This window comes from Lipophrys pholis, assembly GCF_963383615.2.
Source record: "Lipophrys pholis genome assembly, chromosome: 13".
Classification (NCBI taxonomy): domain Eukaryota; kingdom Metazoa; phylum Chordata; class Actinopteri; order Blenniiformes; family Blenniidae; genus Lipophrys; species Lipophrys pholis.
In genome coordinates this window covers 14,278,732-14,294,209 of record NC_137632.1, presented here as the reverse complement: position 1 = coordinate 14,294,209, position 15,478 = coordinate 14,278,732, and the positions used below count along the sequence as shown (strand labels likewise).

Below are 15,478 nucleotides of genomic sequence, written 5' to 3'. Positions count from 1 at the left end.
CAAAGTAGTGAGAAGTGAGACACGTGTAACGGATCGCCCTGCTCGACCCGGGATGAGGTATTCTGGCTGTGGGAGAGAGGAGTGGGAAGTTTATGATGGAGTGGGCGTGAACAGCCGCCCCATTTTGTAGCTTAGAGCCCAAAAAATTCAGGCCGACTGCAGTCGATGTAATATTTACACCCCTGAATGAAATATTGAGCGCTGCTCTCAGCGGCGCTGGCATTAGTGGGAGAACCTCGCTCTCCTAATGAGATGAAGTTTGAGAAATGGTTGTTATTGTACAAGCAGCAGGAAGCGTGTGAGGACCATTATTTCACAGCTCAGGCAGATTCTGGTTTTTTTTTGTTGTGCTTTTTTCTTTTTTTTTGTACTCGGCTGAAAAGTGACACTCTCTTATGTAATGGTATAAGATCTTTTCGGCTTTGTGACTTTGATATGTGGGATAAAAGAGGCTGCACGCCGAGGAGGCTCCAGGCTTTACACTAAGGTTTTTGGATACGCTCCCCTCCTCTTTCTTCTCCCCCTCCTTCTCAATACTTTATCATGCTCTTATCTCCCTCATTGCCCTCCAGATGAACCGACTGAACTGCAGAGCCTGCTCTCTCCTCTTTCATCTCTCGGTCTCTCCCCAATTCCACTTCAAATAAGCTTCAATTAGCAAGTGAAAACTATTGTATGGTGATTAAAAAGGTCAGCCAGATAGAAAATGATTCAATGATTTAGGAGCAGTTTGTTAATAATTTATTGCTGATTATTACTTCTATTACTCTGAACATTGGTCTGTGTGTTTGTGGTGCTGCCATCATGAACATATTGTTGTTTATATATGACGTGTGGATCTATTAGGGGGCAAACCTGTGCTAAATTTCAAGACTTGTTTTTTTTGTTGTGTTGCATTATAGAAAAAAATTGGGAATATTTTTGTTTCATGATCACATTTAATAATTAGTGTAAATTAGTTTGGCTCCACTGATGTGAATTACTGGTTCTGCTCACACAGCATTCTAACTCGACTGTATGATTTATTTTCTAAATTTGACTGTATGCTCATTTTGCAGGTGTGCGTTGAGACGCAACGATTTGAAAGGCTAATGGAGTATTTCAAGAACGAGGACAACAACATTGACTTCATGGTGAGTGTGTGCACACACACGCGCACGCATGCGCGCACTCTTAATGGCTATTGATTGCTTGCAAAGCCTCAAAGATCCTCGTCAGCAGACGAACCGGAGATGACCTGTGAGCCGAGGAAGCTCAGACTGAACGTGTCGCCTCATTTACAGAGTAACAGCGAGGGTCACTTGAGTGTAGAGAGGACGGGCTGCACGCTGTGAGTTACACTTACAGAGTTAACCAACCTGTTCTTGCTCATCTAATGCTTTTTTTTTATGCTTTCAAGTAAACATTTTATTCTAGATCTCTTTTGTTTTTAAAAAGTGTACAATTGAGGTGAAGAAGGGAGTGCAGGCAGGAGGGATGAGTGTCAGAGCTGATGTGGGACAGAAAGACAGCAGCATAGACGGTAGCCAGACTTTCTATTATTTATGGTCCGGAGACAATGGTATTGCCTTTTCATTGTTTGTGAGCAGGAGGGAAAGGATTAAAACTGAACAGATCAGGGGGACAGATAAGGCCAAGTAGTTTAGAGAAATCGACTAGAGATGGTTTGGACTTGCGCAAAGAAGAGATTGTCGATATATTAGACAATGGAGCTGCCAGGCAGGAGAAGAAGAGAAAGTCCTCAGAGGAGATTGATGGATGAAGTGAAGGAAGACATGGAGATATTTATTTTATGGTATAGAACGAGATGGAGTGAAATGGAGGCAGATAGTCTGCTGTGTGAACCCCTGATAGGAGCAACCAAATGGTAATGAAATTTGTCGCTTCATTTATACAGAAGGTTGTCGAATGAAGAAAAAGTATCTGCAATATACAGAACGCGTCTTAAATCACTTACTCATCACTAACGACCTGCAAGTCTATTGGTTACACTGGTACAAAGCATAATAATCCATCAATGTTGTATCACTTTAAGTGATGCATTTACAACGTTAACAATGCTCAACTTTGTCAGAGGACATCACAGAGGCTTTAATTTATTCATATTTTGATATTTCTTTTTGCCTTGGCTGCACTATCTATGGTTGTTCATGACGTTCCCATCCTTTGATTTGTTAGCAGAGCTGATAAAACATTAGAACCAACCTTTGATAACAAGCAACTATGACCTTGAAAAGACCTTGGATCATCGGTGAGGTTTTTTCCCCCCCACTGTGATGCATGATGGTGTTCACATTTATTGGTCCTTGTCATCCTGCTTTGTCGACTATTTTGTTCTCTGGGGGCCCCTCTGAGTCAAGTACAATTGACATATGTCATCCAAGCTTTTTTCTAATTCTAACAGTTGAAACATTCATTTGGCTCATGATAGGCTTTTCATTTTGACATGTTATGTTATGTTATGTTATGTTATGTTATTTTATGTTGACCAAGTTATGTCGCTTTCTTGTTTTTTTTTTTACTTTTTGGGAATTTAGCTGAATGAGTAAAGAGATTTTTTTATAAACATCCAAATAGTTTACATAAGACACACAGATTGTTTTTTGTTGTTGTTGTTGTGAAGTTTCGCACTCATTAGGATAACATTGTCCAACACAATTCACTATGAATCATGAGTCAGTTTCATCATGAAGTGGTGAAGACATGATGATGATGATGATGATGGAAATCTCTTGATAACTCTTTAAGTAAACAAATGAGCATTTCCACTTAAGTTTATTGTTTACTTTGAGATATTATCAAGTTGGTAAAAGCTTTAAAGTAGAGACAACGTCCCTCAGTTCCCTGCTCCAGTATTACCAGACTCAGATGCTGTGTGAGGTTTGTCATCACACTACAAACTCTAATACACAGTTTAGTCTATCAAACACATGCGCCTCTCTGCGAAGTCGCTTTGCCAACTCAGTGAATTTTCGACCAAGTGATGCAAATTAGTCTGGCAGAGAAGAACAAAAGACGCAGTGCAGAAAGCGATAGCTTTTTCATGATTTTAGTCATGGTACACACGTCCATTCAAATCAAACTGATAGCAGACGCTATGTTTGAATTAGTCCGCAATCGGATTTTGAATTCGACTTTTCCTCACAGTCCACTGACGGGACGTCATCTGACAGAAGGACTAAAGCAAACAGCCTGTCAAAAGCTGCCATGTCACCCCGAAACAAGTGAACTTCTTACAGGGAGTTCATTAAGCCCATGCGTGTGTTCTGAGGAGATCCCTCTTGATCTGTTTCTGTGAGCTCCCATAAGGCAGCCAGCGCTGTTGAACTGGCTGATTTTGGTAATTTGTTTTCTCAGATCCTTTTAATCTGCTTTGATAAGCCACTCCGCCAGCCAAGCGGGCAAAACAATGTGGATTTGTGCACACAATTTCAGGGGAAGAGATATTAAAAGGCAACTGATCATTTTAAAGAGCATTAAACCAAACGAAGTGAGCTGATGTATTTACAACATCAAACCTGTTATAAATCTGTCTCGTACCACAATGCAATTTGTATTTCCAGCAGATTGTTTGTGTGTCATTCTCACAAATCACCTTCTTTAATTCCAGCTGAAAATTGAATACCTGCAGTGTTATAAAAAAAAAAAAAAAAAACCTGTATAAAGCCTGTGATACCCTCATGCACGGACTGGAATCTGTCTGTTTTTCCTTCTTCAGGTGGCATGCATGCAGTTCATCAACATTGTGGTGCACTCAGTGGAGGACATGAACTTCAGAGTCCATCTGCAGTTTGACTTCACCAAGCTGTGTTTGGACGACTACTTAGACGTGAGTTGAGACTTCATGCTGCAGGAACTCAGACAGACATCCTGAACACTTCCCGTCCTAAAACCCTGCACAGATTGTCATTACAGCAACCCAGAGACAACAACCACAGCAAAAGCAGCTTATAATGCCTTTTCCATTGCTTCATAAAAATTGATCTTTTTTTTTCAGAAACAAGCCCACTGTCTGTCTTATGCAATAAAATAAAATAAAGCTCACAACATGTTTTTTCCCCCCCCAGAAACTCAAGCATACAGAAAGTGATAAGCTGCAGGTCCAGATTCAGGCCTACCTGGATAACGTTTTTGACGTCGGTGCTCTTCTGGAGGATGCTGAGACCAAAAATGCTGCCCTGGAGCGGGTGGAGGAGTTGGAGGAGAACATGTCACATGTAAGAGCAATCCAGTGTGGATTTCCCCTCTGACATGAGACCAAACTGACTTGTATCAACATAAAGGACAAAACTATTACGCAGTGGTATTGGAGTTTGGTGTGATCTTCATTCAAATCTCACCCACCAGATAAATCACCCCAAACTTTCCATGACAGTTTATCTTCATTGCATAAATATGTACATTTTGCTTTGTGACTCTGCCGCATCTTTTTGTTCACCATCATTTAGGACTTGTCAGTGTAATTATAGTGTTTCACTGTGAGATTGTTTTTCCTTCGGTTTCTTGTAGATGACAGAGAAGCTGCAGGACATGGAGAACGAGGCCATGTCCAAGATTGTGGAGCTGGAGAAGCAGCTGATGCAAAGAAACAAGGATCTTGAATCCATAAGGGTCGGTTGCTCTTCAGATAGATTAGCTGTTTGAATATGCATATTGTACATCTATTTAAATTTTTAAAAAAATGCTCTGCACATGTAGTTCCAATAAAACATTTCCTTGAGTACATTTTAAGATAACTTGCTTCCTCACAGGAAGTCTATAAAGACACCAGCTCGCAGGTGATTTCACTGCGGCAGATGTTGAAGGAGAAAGACGAGGCGATCCAGCGGCAAAGCAACCTGGAGAAGAAGATCCACGAGCTGGAGAAGCAGGGCACCATCAAGATCCACAAGAAGGGAGACGGAGACATCTCAATCCTGCCTTCGCTGCCCTCCGGTGTGGAGGGTCTCCCTGCTGCCACGATGGGAGGAAACGGAGTAGCCATCAGTTCAAACCACGTAGCCATGGCAGCCAGCACGCCGGCCCCGCCTCCACCGCCTCCTCCACCTCCGCCACTGCCCGTGAACGGCTCATGTAGGTTCAATATGAGCTCAGCAGTTTCAGCTGGGTCACTTTGATTTGAGTAACAGAGCAGATCTGTGACGGCTGTCTCCGGTAAAGCTGAATCTAGACAACAAGCAATAATGTCTCTTTGCATTTACATGCACATCAGGAAAAGCTTCATGATATCCATGTCTCATCTCTCCTCGCAGTAACAAACGGACCCTCATCGGCACTTGAAGCTGGAGCAGCACCACCGCCGCCTCCGCCGCCTCCCCCTCCGCCTCCACCTCCGCCGCCAGGACTGTCCTCGGCGATTTCAGCCTCTCTGCCTCCTCCGCCTCCCCCTGTGGCCCCGCCACTGCCTGGCTGTGGGACGCCCACTGTGATCATGAACTCTGGGTTAGCGGGTAAGGTCACTGCATGCAAAAAGAAATGCACACTGAACCAAGTCTCTGCCAGGATGAGAAGAACTGTTTTCTTCCCAACGAGGAATTTACACGACTTGATGTTGATGTTCCTGTGTGGTCGTTATTCTGTCTGCGTGAGGAAATAATTTCACTTTTTATTGTATTTTCATTACTGCATTAGATGCAAATTATGTTGAAACCAAAAGGGTGGCGTGTTTTCAAATTTGACCTCTAAAGGAACACAAAATGCAAAGATAACAATAATTAATTATTAAAACTAAAATATCTATAACTAAATGTTTTTGGAGAATTCTTTCTTAACTTAACCATCAGTCCAGCAATCTGATAAGTAAACTAATCCTTTTGGTACTCATTGCAAAGAGATATTTCACCTGATCATCCTCGGGTGAGTAGCTGGAGAGTATTCATGACTAACGTGACCGCGAGCATTCATTTCTCAGCTGAAGCTTTTGAGTCAGGAAACGCAGCAGTGCCAGAGGATTCATGTTGATTCCACGACTCAGTAAACAGTCGGACCCCCGCTAAGTTTTATTTTTAGAATCGCAGATGCTTCGCTGCAGCTTCCGTTTGAGATGTGCATGTGTAATCACTCTCACTAACACTGCTGACTTCTTAATGATTTCTGTGTGAATTCTTTCCTCTTTCTTTTTTTTCTTTCTGCCGACCAGAGGGACCCATCAAACTTTTCTGTAGGTTCTGCCTGTCATGTTTTGGTATTTTGTTCCCGCACCGTTCCCTCTCTCTGTCCCACACGTTTTGAAAATGGTATTTTCAGTGTCCCGGTTGGAAACACAACAGAAAGTTTGACTTCTTTTTAAATTATTCATGACGTTAAAGTTTCTCAAACACCTTTTCTCTTCCTGTTTTTTTTTCTACTTTCGCTGTGAAAACTTTGGTTTTTAACCAACAAAGAAAATACCACATTTCAAATCTTTGCATTGTTTAGTCTGACTCTTTACTGTAATGTTCTGAGTGTGTGTTTGTGTGTGTGTGTCTGTTTACATGAATGAAGCATCACCACATCGCAATAAGTGGGTTGCATGCTGAGACACACTGTCCCGCTGCGGCTGGAAGACGATTGAAGTGATAGCCGTTGCTGGAATGCTGTTTACGTTTCCCCTAACAGCGTTATCGCTCTGTCCCTGCTGACACCTCATCCCTGTGGCGAAGCGCGGCGCCACATCATCGCTCGGCTCCAATCAAGCAGCCCCGGCGGCTTGAAATCGCTTTAATCTTTCCAATAAATAGTTTTGTCACCAGGCCCAGTAGGAAATCCTCTCCATATAGTCCATTTACTGAACAGGTGTACCCTTTGGCCTTGCTCTGCTGCCTGAGGCTAAGAGTCTTTCATTAAAGACTAAACTATTCCACAATGTCTGCTCTGTTTACGCTTGAAGGATTTATATAGACACTGGAACTTTTAAAATGAAAGCAGAACGTGTATTTGTAGTTTTTACAAATCAGACCGATGGAGCATAAAGACACCAAAAGAGCTGTCCTCACGTGTGTTACCAGTCCCAGGAAACCCATCCACCTTTTCATCTGCATGTTTGACTGTATGTCTGTGTGTCATTGCACACGCTGGTTGTAGATCGCAGTGACACTGTGCTCACTCGTCTTCTCCTGTGCAGCTGTTAAGATCAAGAAACCCATAAAGACCAAGTTCCGCATGCCCGTCTTCAACTGGGTCGCCTTGAAGCCGAACCAGATCAACGGGACCGTCTTCAATGAGATCGACGACGAGAGGATACTTGAGGTAAAACTGTCCTCTCACTCAGAAATCCTTCTCTTCATCTCCTACACTGAATTATCCTAATTACGGCTTACGGCGTTGTGCAGCTGCTCTCAGATTTTATTCTCTTTATTCTCATTAAACCGGCACATCAACGGTTGGACGTTGTCTTTTTCAGGATTTGAACGTTGACGAGTTTGAGGAGATGTTTAAGACAAAAGCCCAGGGCCCGTCCATCGACATCACCACGAACAAGCAGAAAATCATCCAGAAGTTGCCCAACAAGGTGACTCTGCTGGACTCCAACAGGGCCAAGAACCTGGCCATCACCCTGAGGAAAGTGGGCAAGACATCAGAGGAGATCTGCAAGGCCATTCAGATGTAAGCACAGAAGCCTTTGTACAGTATCAATGTATATTTTCTTTTTTTTTATAGCGGTGAAGTATAACTGTAACATGGTAGTTTTAATATTTTAATCAAATTCTGTAATGTATTTTTAATTAGAACTGTATTTTTATGTAAAATCAGAAAATTATTGACAGATTTAAAAAAAAATATATATATATATTTTTTTTATTTCTACTGATGCTTCTCTACATGCTCTTCCTCTAACCCCGTGTCCTCTCATCGTCCAGCTTTGACCTCCGGACGCTGCCGGTGGACTTTGTGGAGTGTCTGATGCGCTTCCAGCCGACGGAGAGCGAGATCAAAGTGCTGCGCCAGTTCGAGAAGGAGCGCAAGCCTGTGGAGAGCCTGACGGACGAGGACCGCTTCATGATGCAGTTCAGCAAGATCGAGCGGCTCATGCAGAAGATGACCATCATGGCCTTCATCGGCAACTTCACCGAAAGCATACAGATGCTCACACCGGTGAGAAAATAAGCCGTCACTCGACTTTTTGTTTTATTCCTGCGAAGGTAAGAGTGACGACGCTGAGTCTGACTTTGCTTCCTCACAGCAACTCCATGCAGTCATTGCAGCGTCTGTGTCCATCAAGTCCTCCCAGAAGCTAAAGAAGATTTTAGAGGTAAGTGAATCTCACAGTAACATGCTGGACCCATACAGAGTTTTGGTTTTCATTTCTATCCGCTGTTCTTGTGTAGATTATCTTGGCTCTTGGAAACTACATGAACAGCAGCAAAAGAGGAGCCGTGTACGGCTTCAAGTTACAAAGTTTGGACTTGGTAAGTTGCGTTCTTCTTATTCAAGCAAGACTTTTATGGTAACCGTGTGACTGTTTCGTCACATCTGTTTCCTCTTGTACTTTGTCCACAGCTACTCGATACCAAGTCGACGGATCGCAAACTAACGCTATTGCACTACATTGCCAACGTGGTGAAAGAGAAGTACTCGCAGGTTTCTCTCTTCTACAATGAACTGCACTACGTGGAGAAGGCTGGAGCGGGTGAGCTCCAATTGCAAATATGAGAGTCGTCTCATGCTGCCACACAGACAGAATCCGTTTTCTTTTTGGCGGTTAAGTCGTGCGAGCTCAGCTTCTCCCCCCCCACAGTGTCGCTGGAGAACGTCCTGCTGGACGTGAAGGAGCTGCAGAGAGGCATGGAGCTGACCAAACGGGAGTACAGCATGCACGGCCACAACACCATGCTCAAAGACTTCATCACACACAACGAGAGCAAGCTGAAAAAGCTGCAGGACGACGCCAAGATCGCACAGGTAATAACAACTCACCCAAAACTGCTACTTTTTTCTCTCTCTCTCTGTTTTTAACCTGCGTTTACTTTCACAGGATGCCTTTGACGAGGCGGTGAAGTTCTTCGGAGAGAACTCCAAAACCACACCTCCGTCTGTTTTCTTCCCCGTGTTCGTGCGATTTGTGAAGGCTTACCGGGTGAGCAGGATAATTGTCTCACACACGACCAGTGGGAAGGACACACCTGGCAGGCTGGCTGGCTCCGGAGTCAATGTGGCTGCAAAGAGGCAACATGTGCCCTATTGGTAGTTTCACCACAGTGCCGACTTTATCTTCCTCTGCGGCCGAGTTAAATCCAAAAGAGAAAACCAGAAAATAGGATTGCATTAGCTGAATTACGTATCCCCACCAGGCGGAAACAAAACACAGCGCAGGTGTGCGGTTATTGTTCAGAGTTCTGTAAATGCTCAAATTGCTTTGGCTGCTTTCTCTTGTATCCCCCCCAAAGCCGCTCATCAGTGTCTCTTTACAAAAAGCAACTCTTCTCTCCTGTGAATGATGCGAATGTGTGATCCCTGCAGCAAGCAGAGGAGGACAACGAGCACAGGAAGAGACAGGAGCAGATTATGATGGAGAAGCTTCTGGAACAAGAAGCCATGATGGAGGAGGACCAGAAGGTGAGTCTCTTTCTCCTCCACCTGTCGTCATAATTCCCAGGGTTGGAGGCGACTGAGGAGTAAGCTGGCTCCGCTTCCTTCGCCTCCCCTCTGGATCATAGGATTAGCGGGGCACCGACTGCCTGCTGGGTGTACTTAAGTCTGGTTCGGCTGTCCGGCACCCTGCTGAGACACTTCAGCAATTATGCAAACTTCAAATTATACAATGGTTATTAGGGACACACACGTTCATGATTAAAGAATTATGAGGGGGGGGGGAAAAAATGACATAAAAGAGTGAGAATCTTTTGTTTCTTTCTCAGCACTGACAATAGTTTGTTTTTCCTCCCAGTCCCCGTCCCACAAGAACAAGCGGCAGCAGCAAGAGCTTATTCAGGAGCTCAGGAAGAAGCAGGTGAAAGACAGCCGCCATGTCTACGAGGGCAAAGACGGAGCGATCGAAGACATCATCACCGGTAACGTCACCCGGACACGAGCGCGGCCTGCGGCCTCACGCTGACACGGCAACACGTACCTACTGGGTGCTCTGCATGAAGCTCCGCTTCTACTGTGAAATTCAGTCTTTAAAAACAAGATTGTTAACCAACTAACCTGACGACTGGCTGTTTTTAAAAACAAAACAGGTGTTTGAGGACCAGAGGGGCAAACACACGCCGACTGCTAATCCAGTGTCATTAGACTCAAAATGTCTGATGACGAATTCTCATCTTGCTTCGTCTCTGCTTTGTAACGTCGTCTGTATACACAGGGCCGGGATATGACTATTTATTTCCTGAGTGTTAATCAGTCAAACAAATGAGTTTATTCAATGTTAAAAAAAAAAAAAAAAGTACATTTACAGCATCCACTTAAAAGGGACCTGTTATACTTTTATGTATTTTCTGTCTCGTATAACTATATGAGACAGCCACGTGTACGATCTATCGTCATGTAGTACCACACACCTGTTGGCTTTACAAAAGTAATGATGTTTATATCTGATTGAGATCATCTCAAGAGATTTATAATTATTCTATGTATTTTGAGGTTGTTGTTTGCAGTGTTTTGAGCTGCACTACATTTCATTCAGAGTTGCTTGTGATGTTTCGCCGACCCTATGAACCTAATCCTTCATTGCATCCATATTTCATCTAGTTTTGGGAGATTTAAGGACATTTTTATTTGTTTTTGGGGTTTTTTAGCCGCTCTATATAATTGCACAGCTACATTTTGGAGGTGACCATTCTATCCACTAATCGTAGTGTGATTGTGAATATTATTATACTTGCAAAACCTAAAACACACTAAATAGAATTAATAATAACTGCAATTGTATATAAAGGAGCTAAAACTACGTATACAGCTGTGACTGAGTATTTTACCACATCAGTATCATCGCTCGCTTCACATTCATCCCCATTTCAATATCAAATAGAACTTTGCTATAATGTGAAGTTGCCTTCTTGGTTTCACCGATGATCTCTTCTAAACACTCCTCATAAGATGTATTATCTTCCCGGACCCTGATGCTGTCGTTTGGTATTTGCTTAGTGCTAACCAGTGCTAAACGCTGTAGGAGTCTGCTTTACTCATGTTGTGTCTGTCTTTGTCTTGTCCTGGCTGTTGTTCTTTGTTGTTGTTCTCAATGCAGTGCTGAAGACCGTGCCCTTTACCGCCCGCACAGCCAAGCGCGGCTCTCGGTTCTTCTGCGAGCCCGCTCTCAATGAGGAGTACCATTACTAAAGCTTGTAGATCTCTGTCTCTTCTCAAAGGTTGCTGGAACAAAACGTTCTCTTCTTCATGTCTTTCTTCTCTCCTCCCTCCTCGCATGCCCTCCTTCACACTCCTCCTCTTTAACCATTACACTCTCACCCTTCGGACACCCCCCCCCCCCCCCCCCCCCCCCCCCGATCTCATGGTTTCCAGAGACACACACTCCTGAGTGTGTGTTTGTTTGTGTGTTTGTGTGTTTATTCACGTGTCTTCTCCCACACTGAGCATGACAAGGTGGTGGAGTGAAGTTTATATTTTATTTGACCCTTTTAGCACACCTGCATGACGTGTGTCACCCACATTTCTCATCATCATTTTTTCAAGCATAATGTCACAGAGAGAACGATCATCAGACTTGCTCTGCTCGGTGCTGACAGGAGATTCAGGGTGGCGGGAAGCGGTTTGCCTCACAGAAGTGAGGAGGCATGCTGCCATCTAGTGGCCATACACTGAAACCTGACCCGTGCTGAAATGGTTCTATTTACTTATACACGTACATTTAAATATGTAGGTGTATAAGTTTGATCATCATTCACACCGTGACTAACGTCCTGATGTGTGTCCGTGGCATTATAACTTGCTTCTCTCTGTTCCGATCAGTGTTTTGTTTGAAATATATGAATGCTTGTGTGCTCGTCACAGTGTTCGCTGCTCGAACTGCTTCTGGCATGCCGATCGCTTCATCCCTGCTGCTTCTTACCCACAATGCACCCTTGCTCCACCAGCTCGTCCCACGCACTATGCATGCTGCCGCCGCAAGGCGCCGGGCCGGCGGTCTGTCGGGCTCATGACTAACCTGCATTTTGATAACATGTTGCATCGCTGCAGTCTGCCTGCTAATGTGTGTGTGTGTGTCACTAACATGCATCCAGGTGGATTCACTCGTTCATCCATCCGTCAGTGTTGAGTGTCTTCCTGGCTGCGTTGCATCCTTTGGTTTCTTTTTGGTGATGGATCCATTGAACATAACAATGCTGTTTGTCCTGGAGTTTGTTTGTTTGTTTGTTTGTTTGTTTCAGTTTTCTCTTGCTGTGTACTCGGAGTTTGAAAGGGGCTCTGCTCTCATCCTGCTGGCAGCCACTTTGCAAAGCAGTCTGGGTCTAGTGACACACACACACAAGAAAGAAGGAACTACGGAAGCTTTTGTCCTCCTCTGCCAGTTGAAGCCGTTAACCCCCCTGTAGCTGCGCGCCCCCCCTCCGGCCGCTCCACCCGCAGCTCGCCGCCTATCTGCTTTGCCCCGCGCCGCTGCTCTCTTAGCAACGCCGCTGTGAAGGCGCTCTGGTCGGCCTCCTCCATTTTTAACCTTCATTTTGTCTTCTTTTCGTCTAGCCCTAAAGAAGAATAATATTACTAAATTTCCCAATGTCTACTTGAGGGTAAGGAAGTCCTCCAGTAGCAACCCTGTAGTGGTGGATGTGCCCCAGACCTGGCAAGCATCTCTTTATTACCTCCTCTCCTGGTCTTTATTTTCATTTAGAGTTTTTAACTCCTCCTTGCCTGTCCCTCTGGTTTTCACACTGTACATTGTAGAAAAGATGCATCTTCCTTGTACAAGATGTTTGGACGCTTTTTTTTAGATTTCTGGCAGAGTGACATCCCCCCATAGACAGCGGACCTGCAGACACTTCTATGTGAACATGTGAATGTGTGTGTGTGTGTTTAGACCTCACACTGCTTTGAGAGTCAGGCTGCCAGCGCTCTGAACATGTGGGCTCATCAAAACACCCTGACAAGATGACTGACGGCTCTCTTTATCACCCCCCCCCCCCCCCCCCCCTCCCCCCGTCCCTCCTCTCACAGATCTGAGGAATCAGCCGTACAGGCGAGCGGACGCTGTGCGGCGGAGCGTCAGGAAACGATTTGACGATCAGAACCTGCGGCCGGTGAACAATGGCGAAGTGGTCATGTGACGAGGGAACTGTGGAAGTGAAGCGGGGAGTTAGGAGGAGGAAGGTCAGGGGAAGGAGTGACAGAAAGTCTGATGCAGAGTGAAGGACGGCGAGCGAAAGATGACGAGTGTTTTGTAGCAACCTTTGAGTATGTAAATATATTACATAAGGACTTTCCACGTGCGCTTTAGCATCTGAACACTATGAAGGACTGGAACATTTTGCGGGACTGAATACAAAGTGAAAGTTTGATTCACAAACCTTCGACAAGCCAAGTGCCTGAACTTTTGTTTGTGTGGTCTCATATCGACGCCGTCTTCCGTTTGTCTGTTGACATGTTGTTGTTTTTTTTTTTTTTAATAACCTCACCTGAAGCAATACAACCCGACCTGTCTTTAATATAAAAAGGTGTAAAACTGGACATGCAGTGGTCTTACGAGCCACGTGAAAAGAGAATGGGACAGATGACGTTGAATGACCGGGCTGTTTTCCCTCCGGCTGTTACACATAAAAGCAGTGAGCTTCTCGTTACGTTCCCGTACTCACATCCATTCCTCTTCCAACACAAATGTTGTTGTTTTTTTGAACATCTCATGATGTTTCACTCAAAGGACAGATGATTGCAATTCATCAGAAAATGATTAAAAGTCCACATCTTGTGGAGATGAGAGGTGGATGACGAAGGAGAAACTGAGAACCAGTTTAATGTGAATTTATAGCAGATTTCTCCATTTAGTTATTTTTTTTTAATTCATTAAAAGCAGTCGGTCTGCTCCGGATCGGCACCGTCTCTTATCTGGTTTATGGGAACAAAAGAGGCCAAGTTAACAAAGCCTGAACCGCTTTAACGCTACTGGAAGATTTCATTGAAACTGGACGGTATTCAGAATTGCATCTCTGTGAAACACTTTACAGGTTTAATATTTCCAGGCTGCTGTGTCTACTCACTATACTGTAATTTTAATGTATAGTATTTAACCACTGAAGATTCATTTAAGCTCGTGTTTTTATCTGTGTGTCCATAATCATTAAAAACAAAAGTACACCACACAGATGTTTCCTAAATGTACAGATATTTTGCTACAATGTTTTCTTTTTTTTTTTTTTTCTACTTAATTCACTTTACCGGATGGTTAATATTGTAAATATTGTTTAAACAAAAAAAAACAACAAAAAAAAGTTTTCATTGCCTTGTGCTTTACAACTTGAATGTTATTTTAACTTATAGTTTGTTTCCACTTTTGTATATTTAATTAAGCCAAATGCATCCGGAAATCAACGGTAGTTTTTAATCACAGGTGCGACCGCCAGTCAATTGTTGTGATTTATTAAAAGTGTCCGTACGTGCCGCACTAACCATGAATACTAGCAGCTTCAGTGAAAAACACCCTCCAAGAATCATCTCCAACCGAAGCACGTCCTCACGTTCATCTTCCGTCTCTCCGCCTGTCGCTTCTGGGTAATACTGGCGCTTTTTTTTTTTTTGTAAACTTCCCCCAGAAATGTATTTTAGTTTGTGCTTTGATTAAAATAACAAGCTTTTTTTTTTTTTTTTTTTAAAGAAAAATAAAAATAAATAGGTGATATGAGATTTTCAACAAAATATGAGCAAATAAACTATTTACATTGAATAAAGAAATGTTCATTTGTCATGGGATTGTCTGGGCGGTGGAACCTTCCTGTCTAGATCAATGCAGCTCCGTGTGGATGTAACTGTAACGGACTTTGACCAAGTGACTGCTGCGATACCTTAGGGCTGTCCAACCTTCCACCAGATTTCATTATTTAAAAGGTCTGAACACTTTGGATTTTTAGTGTCTGAGAATAGTTCAGTTTTCTGCACCAACCCGTCCGGAGGCGGCCACAGATGAGCAAAATGACTATTCGCATGTCAACGGAGTAAATGTGAGGCTGTGATTGGTCCACACCGTGTGTTTGCATGTATTCATGCTTGTGCCACGCAAAACCTGACGAGAGAAGACGTGTTGAAAATGGTTGGAAATAAGTTTTTCAAGTGATCGACTAAAACTGTAGCAAGAGCAACATTTAACCCTTTATAAGGCAACATTAGATCAAATGACTTGATAAAATCTAATCTAATTTCAGCTTCTGCAGTCTAAAAGATTCTATAAACTATTAAATGCTATTTCAATTTCAAAAACTTGCTGATGTAAAGACATGAGTTCTCCACATCTGGTAGAAAGAAATAGAGAATGTATTCACTGAAGGAAAAAGGCTTTACTCGTCCATCGACATGCCCTCTGTAGGCTTCTGACCGTTAAGTCCTAATGAGCTGGGAG

General features: G+C 43.5%; 1 protein-coding gene across 4 annotated transcripts in view; it reads left to right on the top strand.

Annotated features, from left to right (window-relative positions):
• Positions 1 to 14,807, top strand: part of fmnl2a (formin-like 2a) — a 46,781-nt gene extending 31,974 nt beyond the window's left edge. Inside the window, exons 12-30 of one of the 4 annotated variants that reach the window (XM_080478389.1) lie at positions 1,059 to 1,133; positions 3,719 to 3,829; positions 4,068 to 4,217; positions 4,510 to 4,611; positions 4,752 to 5,073; positions 5,253 to 5,450; positions 6,140 to 6,160; positions 7,103 to 7,227; positions 7,382 to 7,584; positions 7,839 to 8,073; positions 8,162 to 8,230; positions 8,307 to 8,387; positions 8,479 to 8,608; positions 8,717 to 8,880; positions 8,954 to 9,055; positions 9,439 to 9,534; positions 9,866 to 9,989; positions 12,619 to 12,665; positions 13,090 to 14,227. In XM_080478389.1, coding sequence (XP_080334515.1) covers positions 1,059 to 1,133; positions 3,719 to 3,829; positions 4,068 to 4,217; positions 4,510 to 4,611; positions 4,752 to 5,073; positions 5,253 to 5,450; positions 6,140 to 6,160; positions 7,103 to 7,227; positions 7,382 to 7,584; positions 7,839 to 8,073; positions 8,162 to 8,230; positions 8,307 to 8,387; positions 8,479 to 8,608; positions 8,717 to 8,880; positions 8,954 to 9,055; positions 9,439 to 9,534; positions 9,866 to 9,989; positions 12,619 to 12,665; positions 13,090 to 13,095 — 2,361 coding nt within the window. In that variant the 3' untranslated portion in view covers positions 13,096 to 14,227. Of the gene's footprint in view, positions 1 to 1,058; positions 1,134 to 3,718; positions 3,830 to 4,067; positions 4,218 to 4,509; positions 4,612 to 4,751; positions 5,074 to 5,252; positions 5,451 to 6,139; positions 6,161 to 7,102; positions 7,228 to 7,381; positions 7,585 to 7,838; positions 8,074 to 8,161; positions 8,231 to 8,306; positions 8,388 to 8,478; positions 8,609 to 8,716; positions 8,881 to 8,953; positions 9,056 to 9,438; positions 9,535 to 9,865; positions 9,990 to 11,164; positions 11,286 to 12,618; positions 12,666 to 13,089 lie in introns of all 4 variants that reach the window. The other 3 variants (XM_080478388.1, XM_080478390.1, XM_080478391.1) reach the window with 3 other exon arrangements.
• Positions 14,808 to 15,478: the final 671 nt, after the last annotated feature.